Source organism: Lathyrus oleraceus, chromosome 7 (assembly GCF_024323335.1).
Source record: "Lathyrus oleraceus cultivar Zhongwan6 chromosome 7, CAAS_Psat_ZW6_1.0, whole genome shotgun sequence".
NCBI lineage: Eukaryota > Viridiplantae > Streptophyta > Magnoliopsida > Fabales > Fabaceae > Lathyrus > Lathyrus oleraceus.
Genome location: NC_066585.1, coordinates 275,018,828 through 275,038,633, shown reverse-complemented (window position 1 = coordinate 275,038,633; position 19,806 = coordinate 275,018,828). Strand labels below are relative to the sequence as shown.

General features: G+C 35.3%; 1 protein-coding gene across 1 annotated transcript; it reads left to right on the top strand.

Annotated features, from left to right (window-relative positions):
- Positions 1-7,863: 7,863 nt before the first annotated feature.
- On the top strand, positions 7,864-19,641 carry LOC127101398 (uncharacterized). The gene is made up of 11 exons (XM_051038803.1): positions 7,864-8,081; positions 8,155-8,407; positions 8,575-10,183; positions 10,422-11,765; positions 11,990-12,348; positions 12,953-14,676; positions 15,520-15,961; positions 16,446-16,611; positions 17,293-17,396; positions 17,704-17,795; positions 17,878-19,641. Exons 2-11 carry the CDS (start codon positions 8,211-8,213, stop codon positions 17,952-17,954), a joined length of 6,114 nt encoding a protein of 2,037 aa, XP_050894760.1. The 5' UTR covers positions 7,864-8,081; positions 8,155-8,210; the 3' UTR covers positions 17,955-19,641.
- The last annotated feature ends 165 nt before the right edge of the window (positions 19,642-19,806 follow it).

The window sequence follows — 19,806 nt, the reverse complement described above, 5'->3', positions numbered from 1 at the left end:
TTCATAACCGGTTAACTCAACCACTCACCCTAGCATCTTTTATCTTAATCAATTATTTCTACTATTTTTGTGTTTACGATTATAAATTCCAAAACAACCAAACCATTATCTTTTTTGTTCTGGTAGAATCGAATTAAAATAAGTAATTCCTACGCAATCCTTGAGATCGATACTTGGAAATAAAACTCCTTATTACTACATCGGTAAAAATAGTACACTTGCTATTTTTCCGATCAGTCACCTACCTGAGAGATATGGATATCTCATAACTTATCAAGGTGATGTGTTACTCATGGATCAAGATGAGCGTGTGACCTACCAAGAGGCCATAACTGGTCCCGAGTCTGAGAAGTGGCTAGAAGCCATGAAATCTAAAATGGATTCCATGTACACAACCCAAGTTTGGACCCTGGTAGAGCCTCCTGTAGGAGTTAACCCTATAGGATGCAAGTGGGTCTTCAAAAAGAAGACTGACATGGATGGTAAGGTACATACCTATAAGGCAAGACTGGTTGCAAAAGGATATAAATAAATTCATGGGGTTGATTATGATGAAACCTTTTCACCAATTGCAATGCTTAAATCTGTTCGGATTTTACTTGTTATTGTTGCATATCATGATTATGAAATATGGAAGATGGATGTCAAAACTGCTTTCCTTAATGGGAATCTTCTTGAGGATGTGTACATGACACATCCTGAAGGATTTGACATACTAGAAGAAGCCCAAAAGATATGTAAGTTACAAAGATCAATCTATGGATTGAAGCAAGCTTCCAGAAGCTGGAATCTTTGTTTTGATGAAAAGTAAAACAATATGGATTCATCAAGAACAAAGATGAGCCTTGTGTCTACAAGAAGGTTAGTGGGAGCATGATTGTTTTCCTGGTATTATATGTATATGATATATTACTCATTGGAAACGATTTCCCTACCCTACAATAAGTAAAGTCTTGGTTGGGGAAATGATTTTCTATGAAGGACCTAGGTGAAACAGCCTATATATTAGGAATCAGGATCTATAAAGATAGATCATAAAAACTGCTTGGCCTAAGTCAGAGTACATACATAGACAAATGCTGAGACACTTTAATATGCATGATTCCAAGAAAGGATTCATACCTATGCAACATGGCTTGTGTCTATAAAAAACACAATCCCCTTCAACTAAGGAAGAAAGGGGTCGCATGAATAAGATTCCATATGCATATGCAATAGGATCTATCATGTATGCCATGTTATGTACTTGACCAGATGTCTCGTATGCTTTAAGTGCAACGAGTAGGTACCAATCTGATCCCGGTGATGCTCATTGGGTAGCTGTCAAGAATATCCTTAAGTATTTGAGAAGGACTAAGGACACATTCTTGATATATTGAGGTCAGGAAGAGCTTGCTGTAATTGGATACACCGATGCTAGCTTCCAGACAGATAAGGATGACTTTAGATCGCAATCTGGTTATGTGTTTTGCTTAAACGGTGGCGCTGTAAGCTGGAAAAGTTCAAAGCAGGATACAATTGTTGATTCTACAATTGAGGCCGAGTATATTGTTGCCTCAAGTGCAGTAAAGGAAATTGTTTGGATCAAAAAGTTCATTAGTGAACTTGGCATAGTTCCTAGCATTGTGGATCCCATTGGTCTCTATTGTGATAACAATGGTGCTATCGCACAAGCTAAGGAGCCTAGATCTCACAAACGATCCAAACACATACTTAGGCGTTATCACCTCATTCAAGAGATAATAGATAGAGGAGATGTGAAAATATGCAGAGTACCTACACTTAACAATATTGTTGACCCACTGACAAAGCCTTTTGCGCAGCAGAAGCATGATGACCATACTAGATCTATGAGCATTAGGGGTATGCCTGATTGGCTTTAGTGCTAGTGGGAGATTGTTGGTGTAAGCCCTAGAGGCCAATACTTTTGGTACTTGTATTGAATTATTTATTAATAATAAAAGGCTTTTTCTTTATTATGTTTGTTTAATAAAGTCCATAGAATAGCTAGTCAGTTTAATGTATCAAGTGTGACTTAATCATGAGATCCTATTAAACATAAGGACACTATTCTTAAAGTATCCGTAGTCGAGCTTTGTCGTAAAGTGGGATAACATTAAAGCATTAAGACTATTATGTATATAGACTGATGATCACATCTCATGGATCATGGATAAAGAGTTATCAAGTCTTAAACATAGGTATGAATATTAAGAGTAATATTTATACTGGATTGGCCTGCTATGAGAATACTATATAGAATGTTATGCAAAGTGTCATAAGTTATTCTAATGGTGATAGTGGTGTATACCACCCTTCGACCTGAAACCACTATGGACCCTAGATGTAGAGTCGAGTGCCTTATTGCTTATCAAACATTGTCCGTAATTGGATGACCATAAAGACAGTTGATGGATACTCCACGAAACATGCTGAGGGACATGAGTGACCTGGATGGAATTTGCCCATCCTGCGTAACAAGATAAATGTCTACGGGCCCAATATTGAACTGGACAAGGATGACACGATCTATACCTTGTGTTCAATATAGACATAGGGCCAAAAGTGTAATTGTACACATAAGTATTATTACAAAAGGATTTGTCAGATCACATGACATTTTCGTGTCTTGGGTAGCAGTGATGTGTTGCTAGATACCGCTCACTGTTTATCATGTTAAATATGTGATTTAATATAATTACTAATGTCGCGAAAACCTACAGGGTCACACACAAAAGGACGGAGTGATGAGAGATAGAGTAACTAAGGAACACCGTAAGATACGGTGCACTTAAGTGAATTGTAGAACATTGTAAGGTACGGTGTACTTAAGTAGAATACGAAATATGGTAAGGTACCACACGCTTAAGTGATTTTGGCATATCATAAGATATGGGCCACATACACTTAAATGGGTTTTTTAGCTTGCAGCCCACACAAGTGGTTCTATAAATAGAACCCTTGTGCAGAAGCATTTGTGTAGTTGCAATTTCGTTTCTCTCTCACTCTCACTCAAAGCCTTCATTCGTAGCAACTAGCACTGAGATTGAAGAAATCCGTTCGTGTGGACTGAGTAGAGGCGTTGTCACCGTTCAATGTTCGTGATCGCTCCGTAGATCTGCATCAAAGGTTTCAATCGCCACAAGAGGTAACGATTTTATCACTGATCATGCTCATTCGTAAGAATCACTAAAGGAGAAGTTTTTTTTTTTAAATTTCGCTGCATTTTGTATCGCCCTTCTTCTTCACATTTTAAGGTTAAAATTAATTAGATAACTCTGATTAATCTTTAAAAATAGAGAATTTAATTTTTGCTCATCTCAACAAATATTTTTTCTAACTTAAAAGATGAGTATTCAAGTGTTTTATAGTAAAATGCTGCAAATAATCCTAAATGGGGGTACAAAAAAGAAACACATATATCATTAAGACCAAATATACACCAAGGAGTCTAAATAATGAAAGCTCAATTGATTGACATAGTGTGGAAATCAATTAGAGAAGTTTGACGCGCCTAACTGCAAACCATATCCAAGCTAAACTTGCCTTCTACACAAAAAAGATATAAACATTAACAATAAACAAATAAAATATGGGGATATTTGATTCACCATCTATTGGAGGCGTTAGCCAATCAATTGGCACACTCAATTTGGTAAGATTTCGATATGAATTTCAATCAGCACAATTGATAATGAATACTTGCCTAAAATATACAACCAAAGCTTCAGAAGACACACTATAAATAGGTATGCTTCCTCTATTATTGATTACATTCATACTTTCCTACATCTTTTCCTGTGAGAGTTCATTCGCCATGTGTATCATCATGGCATCCTCAAACCAAAAATTCAAAGAACCACCACTAAGAAGAGATATTATCACGGTTATGCTAATGAGTAAAAAGCAATAAGAAAAGACATTGATCCTAGAAAATAAGATAAAAGAACCATGGTATATGGAAGAAAACTTCATGAGAGGCTATAAGTCATACTCTCATATGCGTCAAGCATCTTTGAGAGCATTATTTACTAAGGCACCTGATAAAATCTTCCCAAATCTGGTGAAAGAATTCTACTCGAACTTGCATGTGATTGGAAAAACTCTGACATCGTCAGTAAAAAATTTAAGAATCATGATCCAGAGAGAATGCTTCAGTAGAATGCTTGAAATACCATTCCTAGGAACGTCCTACAAGTCATAGAGGCCCATAGGTCTCAAAAACTTCAAATGAACTATAACCTTAAACACTATTGTCACTGACCCCATGGAGAAAATAAAATTCCCATTTAGAACAATCCTCTTAAAGCCAAAAGTACGAATCATTCACTACCTTATAATAACTATGTTATTAAAGATGATATCATCCCTCTCCAGCTTCTCACCCAAAACATTGCAACAAGTTGGGTAGATGTAATATTTCACTAGACTGATCTAAGGCATTTGAATTAATGTGTGATCCAAGTGAATTTTCTATAAGAGTTGTATTGGGCCAAAGGCATAACAAAGTATTCTATTCCATCTACTATGCAAGCAATAATTTTATTTAAGCCCAAATTAACTATACCACTACTGAAAAGGAATTGGTAGTTGTTCTATTTGCTATTGAAAAGTTCAAATCCTATTTTGTGGGAACTAAAGTGGTTGTATATACTGCACATTCTACAATCGAGTACTTAATATCCAATAAGGACGTCAAGCCAAAGCTGATAAGATGTATATGACTATTGTAATAGTTTGATCTAGAAATTAGAGACAAAAAATGTGGAGAATCAAGTGGAAGATCATCTCTCACATCTTCTAGATGAAGTTAAGAGCCATTACAATATGTATATTAGAGAAGAATTTCTTTGTGAATAATTGTTGATGATATCGATTGTTATGACTCCATGATATGTTGATATAGTGAATTATTAAGTCAATGGTTATGTTCCCCCTAAATTTAACTATCAACAAAGGAAAATATTTGTTAACCTCTTAAAGAATTGTTTTTAAGACGATCTTATGACGTACAAAAAATGTGTTGACCAACTGCTAAGAAAATGTATTGTTGAGCAAGAGACACATCTGCTCTTGTCATCCTGCCATGCATCACCAAATAAAGGACATTTGGGTGGAACTACAACATGATCAAAGTTATGGAAATCTAGTTACTCTTGGCCTTTGTTATTTAAGAATGCCATTGAATTCGTTAAAGTGTGTGATGGATGCCAAATAGTGGATAATATTTTTGTGAAGAAACAAATTTCACTTATAAACATTTTGGATAGTGAATTGTTTGATGCGTGAGACATTGATTTCATGAGACCATTTCCTCAACTTTTTAGTAATTTATACACTCTTGTGGTTGTTGACTATGTTTCTAAGTGGATAAAGATTATGGCATCACCAACAAGTAATGTCAAAATGGTAACAAATTTTTTGATCAAAGATATTTTTATAAGATTTGAAACACCAAGAAAATTATTAGTGATGAGAGAACTCATTTTAGTAAGGATTTAATGGTTAAATATGGTGTAAAACATAAATTTTCCACATCATAAAATCCATAATGTAGTGGCCAGGATGGGTTGTCCAATAGGGAGATAAAAATAATTCTTGAAAAAAGATAAATACTTCTTGAAAGGATTGATAAAAGCACCTTGAAGATGCTTTATGAGCTTATAGGAGTGCTTATAAAACTACAATATGGCAAGGCTTACCACTTAACTATTGAGTTATAACACAAATCATTTTTGGCTACTAAGAAATTGAACTTCAATTTGCAAGCTATTGACAGTGTGAGGTTGTTGCAACCCAATGAGTTATATGAACATATGATACACTCTTATGAGAATGTTGAAATTATAAGGCAAAAACCAATAAATAACACGATAAAAATTGTCAGAAAATAGAGTAAGTGGAAGGAAAACAAGTTGTCCTTTTCAACTCGAGGCTTAAACTTTTTTTTTTTGAAACCTTAAGTCTAGGTGGCTAGACTCTTTCAAACTCATTAAAGTATATCCTCATGAGGTTATAGACATCTATGATGAAAAACATGACATGAATTTAAGGTTAATAACGAAAGAGTGAAAATCTACTATGGTGAATCTTTGTCTAGATGAAGACCACCATGGATCTTGATGACCCTATGGGTATATTTGGTTATAAAGAGAAGTTTTAAAGAGAGAAATATGTGTGAGAGCGTGAGAGAAGAGAGAAATATATAAGAAGTTGAATATATTTGAAGCATTGTTTGTTACAATAGAAAGATAAAAGAAATAGAAGAGAGTGAAACATTGATTAAGTATGAAAGTACCACAGTATTATTAATTTAAAAAATATGTACTAAAAATAAATTTTCATTTTTTATTTGTTAATGTTAATTTATATAATTAATTAAATTATTATTTAAAGTAAATAAATTATTTATTTTGATTTAATTAATTATTAAGTCTCTTAACACACCTTTATTTTTTATTATTCAATTTTCAAAATTTGAAAAATATAATAGTGCAATGTATAATATAAAATAAATATAGGACAAAATGAAGGAGTGTTAATGAGTATAATCATATGTTTTCTTGTTTCTTTGCATGTTCGAGGGGAAGTAAAAAGTAGATGGATCCTACATGTTTTACTTTTTCTTATGTATTTCTTTAGCTGCTCCAAACAAGTAATATTTTATGCTATTTCTTTCTTCATTTTATCTCACATTAAACTTTTGCGTACCAAACATACTCTAAATTATGTTTTAAGTAAGACAGAAATATATGGATTAAGAAGGTTGTATGAAAGTCAGTTGCATCATTGAAATATTCTAGAGACACTTGTTTTTCTTCTTCAAGTGGCTTAGTTCACGGTCTCCACTGCATTTTAGGTTTCATAGTTCCACATTTATGACTCACCTTTTGGCGTTTCTCACAAAACACGAGTTTTCACTCATATTCCACAAGTTGAGCCATCCTTCTCCCTTCACAGTCTTTAATGATAATTTTTTTCTTTAGTTCATGCGTGATGTCCACTTCCACTAAAATTCTTGTGTATAAAACTCGTAATTTATTAGCAGTACATTCATCGGTAAGCAAAGGCGTCCCAAGGGCACTACTAATTTTGCTCAAACTCTTAGACCCCCATAGGCGAAGAGGCAACATAGGGAGCTTGATCCAAATTGGTAGGGCGCGCAACATGTCATCCTTTAGATTAAAATCCGACTTCCATTTTCTTAGTAACATTGTCATATTTCTAATAGAATAAGACCCATTCATCATTACTATCTCCATAGCCTTGTGGATTTTAAATTTGAGGAGAAAGTAACCATCATCGTGATAATACATGTCAAGTAGTTGGATAAAATCACACGACTTGATCATGAACTGCTTCACCATATTCATGCTCATATCTCACCCAAGAACATAAATGATCAACGATGACTCCCAGAACTTCACCTCAGACTCAATATCATCTTCCTCAATTTCAATTTCCCCATTCATAAGCTTTGGTGCTACATACTCGTTTGTCATCCCTTTTACCGAATTTCTATTCTTAGTGAAAACATCAATCCAGAGTCTCCTCGATTCCTTAGATACTTCAAATATTTTTTTATCTAGGTTAATCTTTTTCGATTGTTCCTCTACTTTCTCAGAGATATTGCCTCCCTTAGACGTGCTTCCGATACTCATGCTTTTAGAATTTTTAATGACACTTCAACGCGATTTGACGGTGACGGTGACACCACTTTCTTCAGCCGCCCGTTGTCATCACTTTTTCTTTTAATTTTCTATACTTAAGACCTAATTCTTACTTGAAAAGTAAAGAATTTTAATATGCATAAACTACTTAAAGTGGTGCACCATGCAGCACCATTTTAAACCATTCAATCACAAAAGTCCACAGATGTTATAATAGATTTACCATACCAAATTACCATCTTTCTCCCTGTCTCTCGACTCCATCCCCTTTTGTTCTCGCCGCCACCTCACTTTGTTGCACTCATTGAACGTACTGCTTGTTTGTAAGCGTTCGTGTTTCGCCGCCACCTCCCTCGTCCCCCCGTGTCCGTCTTTTCTTCTCGCCGTCTTCTTCGTTTCTCCGTGCTTCAGGTTAGTTCAGTTCTCTGCACAGCTGATTTTAGTTATAAGAGCTTAAACCCTTAATATTTTCATTGCGCTGTAGGGTTTATCAATATACGCATTATTCAGAAACCCTCTGAATTTAACTAAAACTCGACAATGGCGGATTCGGAAGCGAATGGAAAGATTCAAAAACGTAAGCGAAAGCAGAAAATCCATGCCCAACCCGAAAAACCTTCCAAACTGCACCGTTTGGAGTCTGCTCAGAAGCCTCAGGACCCTGTGATATTTTCTACTCCATGGAACAATCTTCAACTGATACTGTGTATTCAAGACAAACAACTTGATCTTCACAGGTTAATTTCAACCATCTTTAATTTATATTTTGAATTAGGCAACCAATTTTGAAGTAGTTGAATACTTTCAACTGTGTGTTTTGATTTTTTATAAAAAATTTAATATGAATTCTCTCACCATATAAACTATCCATGATAGACTGAGACTTTTTTGTGTGTTAGTGCAGTAAGGTCAATCAAGCATTCAATTTTGTGCGTTTGATAGTGGGTGATGGTGCTGACATTGATCAGCATTGTGAAACTGTAAAACTACCAAGACTACTAGGTTACCTTAATGATTGGATCCTGACAGTGTTGTTCCCTCCAAATGGGAAGGAAAACTGGGGTGACGGTAAAACACCTCAGCTTGATAGAATTGATGCATATATGGATCTTCGTTGTTGGGAAATTTTCAAGTTCTGCTTGCAGGAGTCTTTGAAGTTTCATGTCTCTTTGAATATGTCGCGGAACCTCCTACAGACTGTCCAATTTATTGTAAAAAATGCTCTATCTCTGTTAGAGGACTTCTCTACCTGTTCAGAAGAACATTTTAAATCTGATGAAAAGTTTAAACTATACGATACTGCTCTTGATTGTATTTCGTTGGTGTTCTCATCCCATGGCGGGTTGTCAAATGAAAATTTGGACTTATGGGTTGAAACGACTGGGGCAGTGCTTGAGCTTGTCTTAAAAATGTACAACAAGAACCTTGATGGAAGCTGTGTGGGTGCTTGTGTATTCCGTTTTTTGTGGTTGGTGCTTCAGCCCTTCTCCAAATTTTTGAGGGTCCATCCAGCTAGGAAAGGATTTCAAAATTTTGTGGACAAACTTCTTGAACCATTGCTGCATTTGTCCGGTGAGTTGCATCTTCGGGTTAATAGAAGTGATCCCATTTGGACAGGGAGATTGGTGAAGGTGGTGGAAGAAGTTATTTCTCACGGACTTTTTCATCCAGTTCATATTGATGAATTTTTAAGCTTACATGGTTCAGAAAAGTATGCCGCTTCATGTGATGATAAACCAAAAGATTCAAAAGCAACCATTAAGAGTTATCATAGACATTTGTTTGATGTGCTGAACAAAATTATATCCAGAAAGAATGCTATAGCAATGGGTAGCTTAGGTTTGTTATTTCGCTTGTTTGCCGATTCCGCAAGAAAGTTCAAGGGAACCTTGGTTTTGCATGAAGGGAGCAATACTACGGAGAAAGTAAATGATTCAAGGCCACCTGTGCCAGGAGAATCTTGTAGCTCCAATAATATTTCTGCAGATACTCAAAAATCCCTTTTTAATTTTTTGGTACTGATTATGGAGCCTCTTTTGCTCGAGATGAATGCCTTTCTCCAAGCTAAAATAGACGCCAAGCTCCTTTTTTCTGATCTTTATGGTATACTAAAGTCTATTGGCAATTTGCTTGCTAGTTTTATGCAAGAGAAAGTATATGTGAAAACAGAGGACACATCTGGAGGAGCTTGTCTTAATTTCTTGAAGAAAATATTTAATACCTTAATAGCTAGTTCCACTAGTATACTCTGCTTATCCAACTACGATACAACTGATGTGACGGGGATGGAAACATTTTTTTTATCCGCTAACGAGATATTAGTTGCAATGGGCTACCTTTTGGAAATTGAATATGAGGTTATTGGAGAAGATTTGGTGAATTTATGGCTTATTTTGTTATCATACTCCACCGTCAATTGCAATATGGCAAGTGCTTTTGATCGAAGCTCATTATCTTCAACTATTCCTGCCTTGGGATGCCAAATAGTTAATCTCTACAGTCAACTTCGCCAGGTTTGTTTCCAAACTCTGATCACTAAGCAACTTATGTTTTAGAGGTTCGCATTGGTTTGTCCTTCTTGTGGTATCATTACTATACTGTGTGTCAGACTGTCAGTAACTCATACTAGTTATAGGTATGATCATCTGGCAGAGGGAAGGGAAAAAATATTCAGGGAAAGTCTTAACAGAGAATTGTTATGGTCACGGTTTTATTGAGCTAACGTCACATTTTTTCTGTTAAATGATGTAGGTGCAAATTGCCATTCTAGCATTGTGCAAAGCGCTAAGGCTTATGACTTGTGACGGTGATGCTGAAGAAAGTTCTTCTAAGTTATTGACATTTCTGTCTAATAATGTTTATTCCGAATCAGTTGAAAGACTGTTATCTTCACATAAGTTCATCCACACTATTTATAAAGCCATGGAATCTATTCCAGAAGGGCAAGTGAGTGGGTTTATTAGACAGGTAACCGATGATATATCTGAAACTCTTAGGTGGATGAAAAACTGCTCTCCATCGGCTGATGGAAACAAATTGAGAATGATTAATCTGCATGCAGAACTCTTGGGTAGAGGGCTCTCTAGACTGTATTCTTTAGTGCTTGATTCAGCCACTATAACTGAAGGCAATAGCAATCTTGTTGGAGTTGCTGTTAAAGAACTTATGTCAGTATTGCGTCCCTACTTGAGTATTCTAGTTGTACAACAACCAGATACTATTTCCAAGTTTTTTTCATCTATATTAGGAGAAACTGCTGATCGGGCTGTTGGAAAGGACAAAGTTTTGAAGAAATTTGGCAGGTCCAGTCAATGGGTCTTTGTGCTCTTTTTGCAATTGTTTTTGTCCTGCCGAAGCTTGCTTAGGCAAGCAATCAGCCTCGCGCCTCCTAGTCTATCAAAAAAAATGTCAGCCGAGATGGGGGATTATTCAGCATATTCTGCCTTTGAGTTGATGAAGAGGACTGATGAGACTGACATTGGTTTCTTCTCATGGATTGCCCAACCTTCTGCCTCCCTCCTTGTTGTTATGCAATTAATTTCAGACTTCTATCTAAAGTATGGCTTCAATGATTCCTCCCCTTTGGTTTATATCTTTCAGTCTATGGCTCTTCAGAGGCTTGTTGACTTGAATAGGCACATTGTATTGTTGAAGTATTTGCAAAAGAAGCTTTATAGATCACAAATCAAGGCCCTGAAGGAAGAGGCTGCTGGACTGACTAATTTTATTATGGAAAACTTATCGTGTGTGTATCAGTCCCCGATCTTGGTTTCTGATGATGTTAAGAGTGAAGATTTAGTTTCTTTGGCTCCTCAAATCAACAAATGGAATCAGGGAATTTATGTTGCTAACAAAAATTCATTGCCAATAGCCATTTGGTCAAATCTCTGCAAAAATGTTGATATTTGGGGAAATCATGGTTCCAAGAAGCAGTTGAAAAAATTCTTCTCACATTTACTTCAAACTTCCCTTCATTGTGTATCAAACAGTTTTCAAGAGCCAGACATGCAAGATAACTGTAAGCTGCTCAAGAGAGTCACTTTGCCGCATATATCAGCAGACCTTCTAAGTGATTCAATTTTGTATGAGCTAAAGGTAATATGCTTCGATTATGCAGAATTTTTTTTTTGTCGCAGAGACACACTCTTGTGTTATCTAGTAAAGAGTTACAGATTAATCTTTGCCAGTATTTGTTTCAGCTTTAGTTCTGATTTCTGTAAACTTGAGTTTGTTTGTTTATTGATGCTTTTATTTCATGCAGTATTTTGAGTAAGAAAAAGACTATATCCATAGGTATTCATTTGGTTTTGTTGTTTTAGTTTGCCCACAGGAATCTAGCCACAATCTTTTGCAGTGCTTTAGAGAAATCTGTATTACCACTGTTTAGTAATATCACATGTACTGCTGTCGAGCTTGGGTCAGTACCTAACTGGATCGAGTTTTTAAGGGCCCTCGACAACTCAAAAGAGGTTCCAGTTGATTGTTCTGCAGTTAAAATGCCGGTCAATCATTCATGTGATAAGCTTCATGCAGATATCAGCAGCAGAGAAAATGCCTCCCCTCTTACCATCAAGAGTTTCACAGATTGCCACCATTTGCTTAATCTTTTAACTTTGATGTCAGATGTCAATGCAGGATCATTTTCACATATTGTGTCTTGTATTTTCAACCTTGAAAGGTACAGTCATCTTTGTGTTGGATACAGCATTATTGTCTTTTGTGTGTAAATAAAAGAAAAAATTGTATTACAAAGTAAGAAGTTCAATTAGTGCTGAGGATAAGATAGCTCCCAAAACAAAGATATTATTTATAAGAGAGTATGAATGGAAGAGATAAAAATAATGCAAAAATGCCACGAGTTTCTAATTTTTGCTGAGATAGTAAATTGGAATTTTCACACTATAAATATAGTCCTATCCTATGCCATAATTTGATCACAGTTGCTTTGAATCCAATAGCTCATCAAAACTAAACTGATTATCATTTTCGACGACTTTATTTTGCCAATAAGACAAAATCAATGCATTCATACTTCTGTTCTGTGTCATATTTTCAAAAATAAGAAATTAATTTGATGAAAATGCAAAACTATCTCTGCAAATGATTTTTCAAATTTATTTATTATGCACCTTGCTCACGATAAGGAAATCCAAATATTTGTGAACCTTCAGTAAAGATGTCTTAGACACATTTAATTGTTTGTGCCAAGGATTTCTCTCGAGCATAATTTGTGAAACGCTTACGGAATTAATTCTCAATTTCTATCTGCATAATCTTTGCAGGCTTCTTGTAAATGCCTTGATATATTTTCAGACCACAGTGTACCAGGACTATCATTGTGAGTATTTGAGGTTATTTGTCTCTTGCCGGAAGGCCTTAAGATATATATTAATGGGTTTAAGTGAGAAGACACACACCGTCCGTTCCTCACCAAACTCGGTTATTTCTGAAAGTTCATATCCTGTTTTGTGGTTTTCAAAGTCATTAACTGTGATTGCTGGATTTCAAGAGGTATTCTCAGCAGAAAATATTCTATTTAAATCTCTGGTGTTTTCTTTAATGGATCACACTGCATATGCCTTGTTGGGCATTGGAAAACATCAATATATCCAAGCTTTTTGTTTTGATAAAGAAGCTGAGATACCTTGTGAAGAGATCTCTGATCACAAAATTAATCATACAGAGAATCAATTGCTTTCATCTTCTCAGCATGTAGATTCTTCCAAGCTTGAGCCATTGAAGTGTTTAACCTTAATAGCTCAGAATTTGAAAGAGCAGATGCAAAATTTACTTGTATCTCAAAAGGGTATTCTTTGCCATGTCAATGTGGGACATGGTCTTACTTGTGAAAACATGAATAGATTGTCTTCGGCAGTTTCATGCTTTAGTGGAGTTTTGTGGGCCCTAACATCTGCCCTGGGTCAAACTGATGCTAAAGATAGTGGTTATAAAGAAAAAGTGTTGATGTGGAAACATGAACATGGCTCTGAACTAAATAGTTGTAGATTTTCTTTTGTGGAAGTTGTTAATTTTTTCATAGACAAATTGCTCAGCGAGAATAATCAACTCTCCAAAAACTTACATGATACCCAGAATTTTGAGAAGCCAGCCTTCAACTTATCTGGTACAAAGTATTTGTCATCTAAATATTCTGTTTCTAAGACAAATGGCTCAGCTGGAATGCAAAAAGAACCTAAAACAGATAATGTCTCCGAAAGTGGCAGTGATGTTGAAATAATGTCAAATCCTGAAAGTGTAAACTTTGTTGCCAGTATTTTGGCTAGGAATGATTCCCCTGAGCCACTGGGTTTGAATAAACCTTTGTTACAAAGCTTGGTAAAAGGTGATAATCCTGAAGTAGCTGTTTTACTAAGACAACTGTTAATAGCTTCGTCGTCTCTTTTGAGGCTAAATTTGCAGATGGATGATTCGCCGTTGCCTTCAAGTTGTGTGCCTGCATTTATTGAGATCTCACAAGTATTGTTATTAGAATTTACAGAGATGGTTGGGGTCCCACAACAATCTGCTTTTCTTTTGTTAGATGGTGCTCTCAGCTATCTGAGAGAATTAGCAAGTTATTTTCCTTTCACAGATCCTACCTCATCGAGTAAAGTTTATACAAAATTAGTACAAATTCACATGAGGGCAATAGGCAAGTCCATATTGTTGCAAGGAAAGAGGGCAAAACTAACCTTGCACGAAAGACAGTCGAGCACAAAGACACTGCATAAAGGACCATTTGAAGCTTGCTCTTCTAATGAGATGCACTACTTTTGCTTGAATGAATTGAAAACTAGGTTGCGGGTGTCATTCAAAGCTTTTATAGAGGGGCAATCGGAGTTGCACCTTTTGTCTACTATACAGGCCATTGAGAGAGCACTAGTTGGAGTACAAGAAGGATGCACTATAATCTATGGCATAAAAACAAATAAAGATGGGGGTGAAATTTCAACACTTGTGGCAGCTGGCATTGATTGCTTGGACATGATTCTCGAATTTGTTTCAGGTATTAAGAACATCTGCGAAGGGCACATACTTTGGCTTGAAAATAAAGTTTTCATTTCATTGTCTAATTAATGTTTGCAAACTACATCCCTTTAATATCCTTTTGCCATTCTCAAAGCTAGTGCATTAGTACTGCATTTGGATTCACTTCAGAAAATTTGTAATAATATTAAATGATTTTTATAGTTTTACTATATTTTTTTATTCAAAAAGGATTCGGCACTGTGCACACTTTGGGTTATGAAAGTCATTTGTTGATTGTTGAATAATTATGATTTGCTTCACATGCTGATGGAGATGTAGAACTAGCAGGGTAAAATAACTTGTTGATGAATGTAGTGAATATTGTATACAAACAACAATGATAACCAAAACCTTTTCCACTAAATGTGGCGCGCTTCACACATCATATGCGTCATAATATCCTATAATAAATAAATCTAACTTATGATATAATATAAGTACATGTTATACAAACACACACAGGAATGTTATTTATTATACTGTTTCTGTTCTCCAAAATTAAACTGTCAGGACTCGGTTCTTTCATGTATTCACTTGTTTTGTTAATTTACCCTAAATTCCCACTCAAATGTTATCTATAATCACTTTCTGGGAATCCTAACATTTTCTGCAGCTTTCATATTATGATACTGCATTCCCTATTTATAATCCTTAATAGAAATACATATATTATCAGATTGACATTGATGCCTTTTATTGATTGCTTCTATTCTATCAATATATTGCATGTTCGATGGGTACAAAATATGGGCAGGGCATACTAGTATCATTCATTTGTTATTCTATTTCTATGACTTTTTTTCTTCTTCCTGTTTTCAAGGTCGGAAAGGCTTGAAGCTGATCAAAAGACACTGTCAGAGCTTAGTATCTGCTGTTTTCAACATTATTGTGCATTTACAGAGCCCACATATATTTTATGTTAACTTGAGATGTAAAACAGTTGCCGGTACTCCAGATCCAGGGTCAGCCATTCTCATGTGTGTTGAAGTGCTAACTACAGTTTCAAGGAAACATGGTCTTTTCTCAATGGATGTGTGTCATGTGGGTCACATGTTACATATCCCCGCTGCACTCTTTCAGAATTTCCATCAGCATAGAATTTCTAAAGCTTCTCGTCCTTCAGATTCATTTATGGTCTTGGAAGAGCAAAATTCTCATTCAGAAGATGGAGTGAATTTCTGTCATGTAGATCACCAGTTCACAATTAATCTATTTGTTGCTTGTTGTCAACTATTGTGCACCATTATAAGGCACCGTCCAAGGTATGTTTGATTTTTGTTACTTTTGACTCACTTTGTTCAAAGTACAACTTTACATATTGAATGGATTGAGATATCAAATATGTGATGGTATTATTATTTGATGTACTAGTACTTAATAAGTTAATACTCCCTCTGTCTCATAAAAAGTGTCTCATTTGTATTTTTTCTGTCTCAAAATAATTGTCCTTTTACAATACCAATGCAACATTTATTATTTTTTTCCACTATTATACCCCTATTTATTAACTTTCATTTTTTTCAACTATGTTGTTAGCTACAATTGATAAGGGTATTCTAGTAAATGATACTAGATTTATCATAAAAATCAACCCATCTAATTATTTTCTTAAGAACCGCGCATTGCTCAAATGCGACACTTTTTACGAGACGGAAGGAGTAGCATCTTTGTGCAATCTGCTGCCTTATTTCTAATCCCAAACATTTAGACTTTGCATGATATTCTGCTCATTTATAATCTTTCCAGTGAGTGCAAACAGTGTGTTGCCCATCTTGAAGCCTCTGTCACTGTTCTTCTTAATTGCTTGGAGACAGTTTTAGAGAACAAATCAACAGTGAATGAAGGTTGGTTTTGTTGGGAAGTAGAAGAGGGAGTGAAATGTGCTTGTTTTCTTCGAAGAATATATGAAGAGGTATGTACGCCCATATTAGTGTGTCTATACCTTCTGAGCAGCTAACACAAATGCATCATTAACATCTTTTGCATTCCATTTAGTAATTTTCCTTGTCTCATCTCAGATACTCTCTGTCCTGCCTTTTCAAAAACAGAAGTTTATTTTTGCATAAAGAGCATAATTGCTTCTATGCTCTTGCTTCTGTTGATGTTAATTTTGACAAAGGACAGAGGTAAGTGGGTCAAATTTCAAAGAGTCCATGTGTTATTCTGTACACATCAATATACTTTTGCCTACTTTTATACTAATAGCAAAGTTAACACGGTCTAGTAAGTGGTCATGGGAGGGACTTAGAGCTGCCTATTTCAGCTAGCTGACATGAAACACCGTCTAGAAGTTGTTTGTAAGTTGTAGCAGGCAATTGTAGTTTGTAACAGGCATTTGTAGTTCCTAAGCCTGTATTCTTCTTAAAGTCGATATGGCATTATTACTTCACCAGCTAGTACTTGTTTTCCGTAGTTATTTTTTATCTTCCAAGATTCTGTTTTGTTTTTCTTATTTAAATGGATGATGTGTTTACCTTCTTTGTTTTCAAATCACGAAAAGCCTCCAAAAAGGCCCAGTCTTTATTTAACAAATCATGTATTTGTTTCTTATATTTGATTGCTTACCCAGATTGTTTCTATGATCATGATGCAGATAAAACAACAAAAAGATGTATTTGGTCGGCAATGTTGTCTATTTTTATCCAATTACATATCAGTTTATTCAGGATATGGTCCCAGGAGAAGTGGTATCAGAAGGTTGTATATTATTGTTGTTGTTGACTCATTTATTTTTTCAGCCATAGTCTATCTGTTGCAGGATTACACTTTTCAATCACTCATATACTCTTTTTCTCTCCCCAACTTTCACTCAACTTTGTCATCTCAGAGTTTCTCAAAATACCAATGTTGACTATGCATTTAAATTTTCTGTTGCCCATATTTTGAAATGAATAACAAAAAAAAAGTATCTATAGAGATGAAGTTTGGTAGGCTCTGGCTAACTTTAGAAAAGCGTAGCCAAATACCATTAGGTAATACTAATTATTCGCACCATAATTTGCAGAGAAATAGATGAAGCTTTACAACCTGGTGTCTATGCTTTGATAGATGCTTGCTCCGTTGATGATCTTCAATATCTTCACACTGTTTTTGGAGGTATGCAAACCTTGATTTAATCAAATTCTAGAAAAGCAATTAAAAGAAGAATCTAAATTCAATATTTTATTTCATTTTGTAGAGGGACCTTGCAGAAGTACCTTGGCAACTCTTCAACATGGTTACAAACTCAATTTTAAATATGAAGGAAAAGTGTGACCTTGAAACTCTGTTGATGGTAAATTTTTGTGTCCTCATTTTATTACCACACAGAACGCTTTCCGCTGCGATTGATAACTTAAGTTTCATGTAATATTTATGGAAAGCCAACTTTGTTGTTGTGGGGAACCGTGTTTTGTCAATTTTGCACGTTGTGACAGAACTCGGTTTACAACATTCCGGGTGGCCATTTTTCAAAGTCCCCATCTATTGGGTTGTGGGAGACACATTATACTGAGGAAATTTTTAGCGCCATTGATGTCACTAGGTTCAGCTGTAATAGTTCCACAGTCAACACTATCATAGATAATTATTTAACTGATTCTTGTATTTTTTTTTCATTCGTAGTATGAAGATAACTTAAACTAAATTGTCCAATTTTGCTGTTGTCTAATTGGAAATTTTGTGACAATGGTGTACTTGTCCGATCATTTCAGTGATAACATTAGCAATTCAAATATACAGAAACTGGTTAACTCTGCTTGAAGTTTGTGATATCAGTTGCCAGTGTTGAATATTAGGCAATGAGGTGTATCAACAGCTGATTTCTTGTAGGCCATATGCTTCCAAATATGATGTAACATTTAATATCCAATAATTTATCTTAGTCCCAACTGTTTTTTGTACGGGAATAAGTTCTGACATTAGAATATTTTTCCTGTTTTTCCTATATAGTGATAGTGATATAAGACAAATTAAACTTCTACACTCCGTAAAAGTCAATTCTGAGTCACAGAAATAGTGAGTCCGGAATGTGGATTTACCTTTTGGTTAATTAGTACAAACAAATAAATCATTTTTTATGTTCTTGTGAATGATCAAATGATAATCTGTACTACAATTATTTTATGTTAAAATAGAAGTATTGGAATCGTACACTTCATACCAAACGGCAAACACAGCCTTAAGTCAAATTTTCTATAAATGCTATATTGACCCCACCGTTGTGTATGTGTGATGATATTATCTTCTTTCTCACGGAATGTGATAGCCTAACTAAAAAGATAATATTAAATGAGCAACTACCAAAAAGTTATGTGGTGGACAATAATGTTATGAATAATTATCCGTTTTTGTTTAGATTCCACCTGTTTTTATAAAATTCCATGTTGATATGGTTGGGGCAATTCCCTTGTCATCATTGTATGCTCCAACTTCATCATTGTGAATCCCTTCTATAAACTCATCCATCCCATTTTCTGAGGCTTCTATTCTAATCAATTGATGGGTTATTACTATTGTAAACCCAGGGCTAATGATGCTCATACTTCAAATGTTGTTCTGATCTTGGCTGTGGCGTTGATTCTTTTGGCTATACCAAAGATCTTCTCTGGTGAACAAGAGGAAGAAGCTGAAGAAGAGAGTGGTTCCTCACCTTTTGTAGTACCAATAATTGTAATTCTGATCTTGCTTTTGGTGTCATGGTTGGGAAGTTCTAGGAAAAGGGTTTGTGCCAAGCCAAGATACTGTCACTGCACCCATGCTTGCTACTGTTACTGGTAGGTAGTGTTTGTCCAAGAGCTTGGTGGTGGGTGATGATTGAATTGTTTGTATTTTGTTCTATCACCCCATTATCTGTGCTTGTTATTTGAGTCTCTTCCAATGTTTCATATCAACCATAGTTTTCTGATGTATTAGTATAGTATTATTTTTAACGTTATAATATAATATAATGTTATATTTTATATGTCTGTGTCTTCACTTTTTGGTGTTAAACAAGTTACAAGACAGAGGGTTTCGGGGGGAAATGCATTGATTTTTGTATTCAATGAGAGAGTGTAAGAAAAAGGAGACAACTAAATTCATTTTATTAGTAGGTAATGGTTAAATCAATAATCACCACCCAGCATCT

Excerpts from the sequence above, each read along its gene's own strand:
- LOC127101398 (XM_051038803.1), top strand. The coding sequence starts at position 8,211 with ATGGCGGATTCGGAAGCGAATGGAAAGATTCAAAAACGTAAGCGAAAG. Across the intron at positions 10,184-10,421 it reads TCTACAGTCAACTTCGCCAG|GTGCAAATTGCCATTCTAGC; the intron begins GTTTGTTTCCAA and ends TAAATGATGTAG. Across the intron at positions 17,796-17,877 it reads TCTTCACACTGTTTTTGGAG|AGGGACCTTGCAGAAGTACC; the intron begins GTATGCAAACCT and ends TTCATTTTGTAG.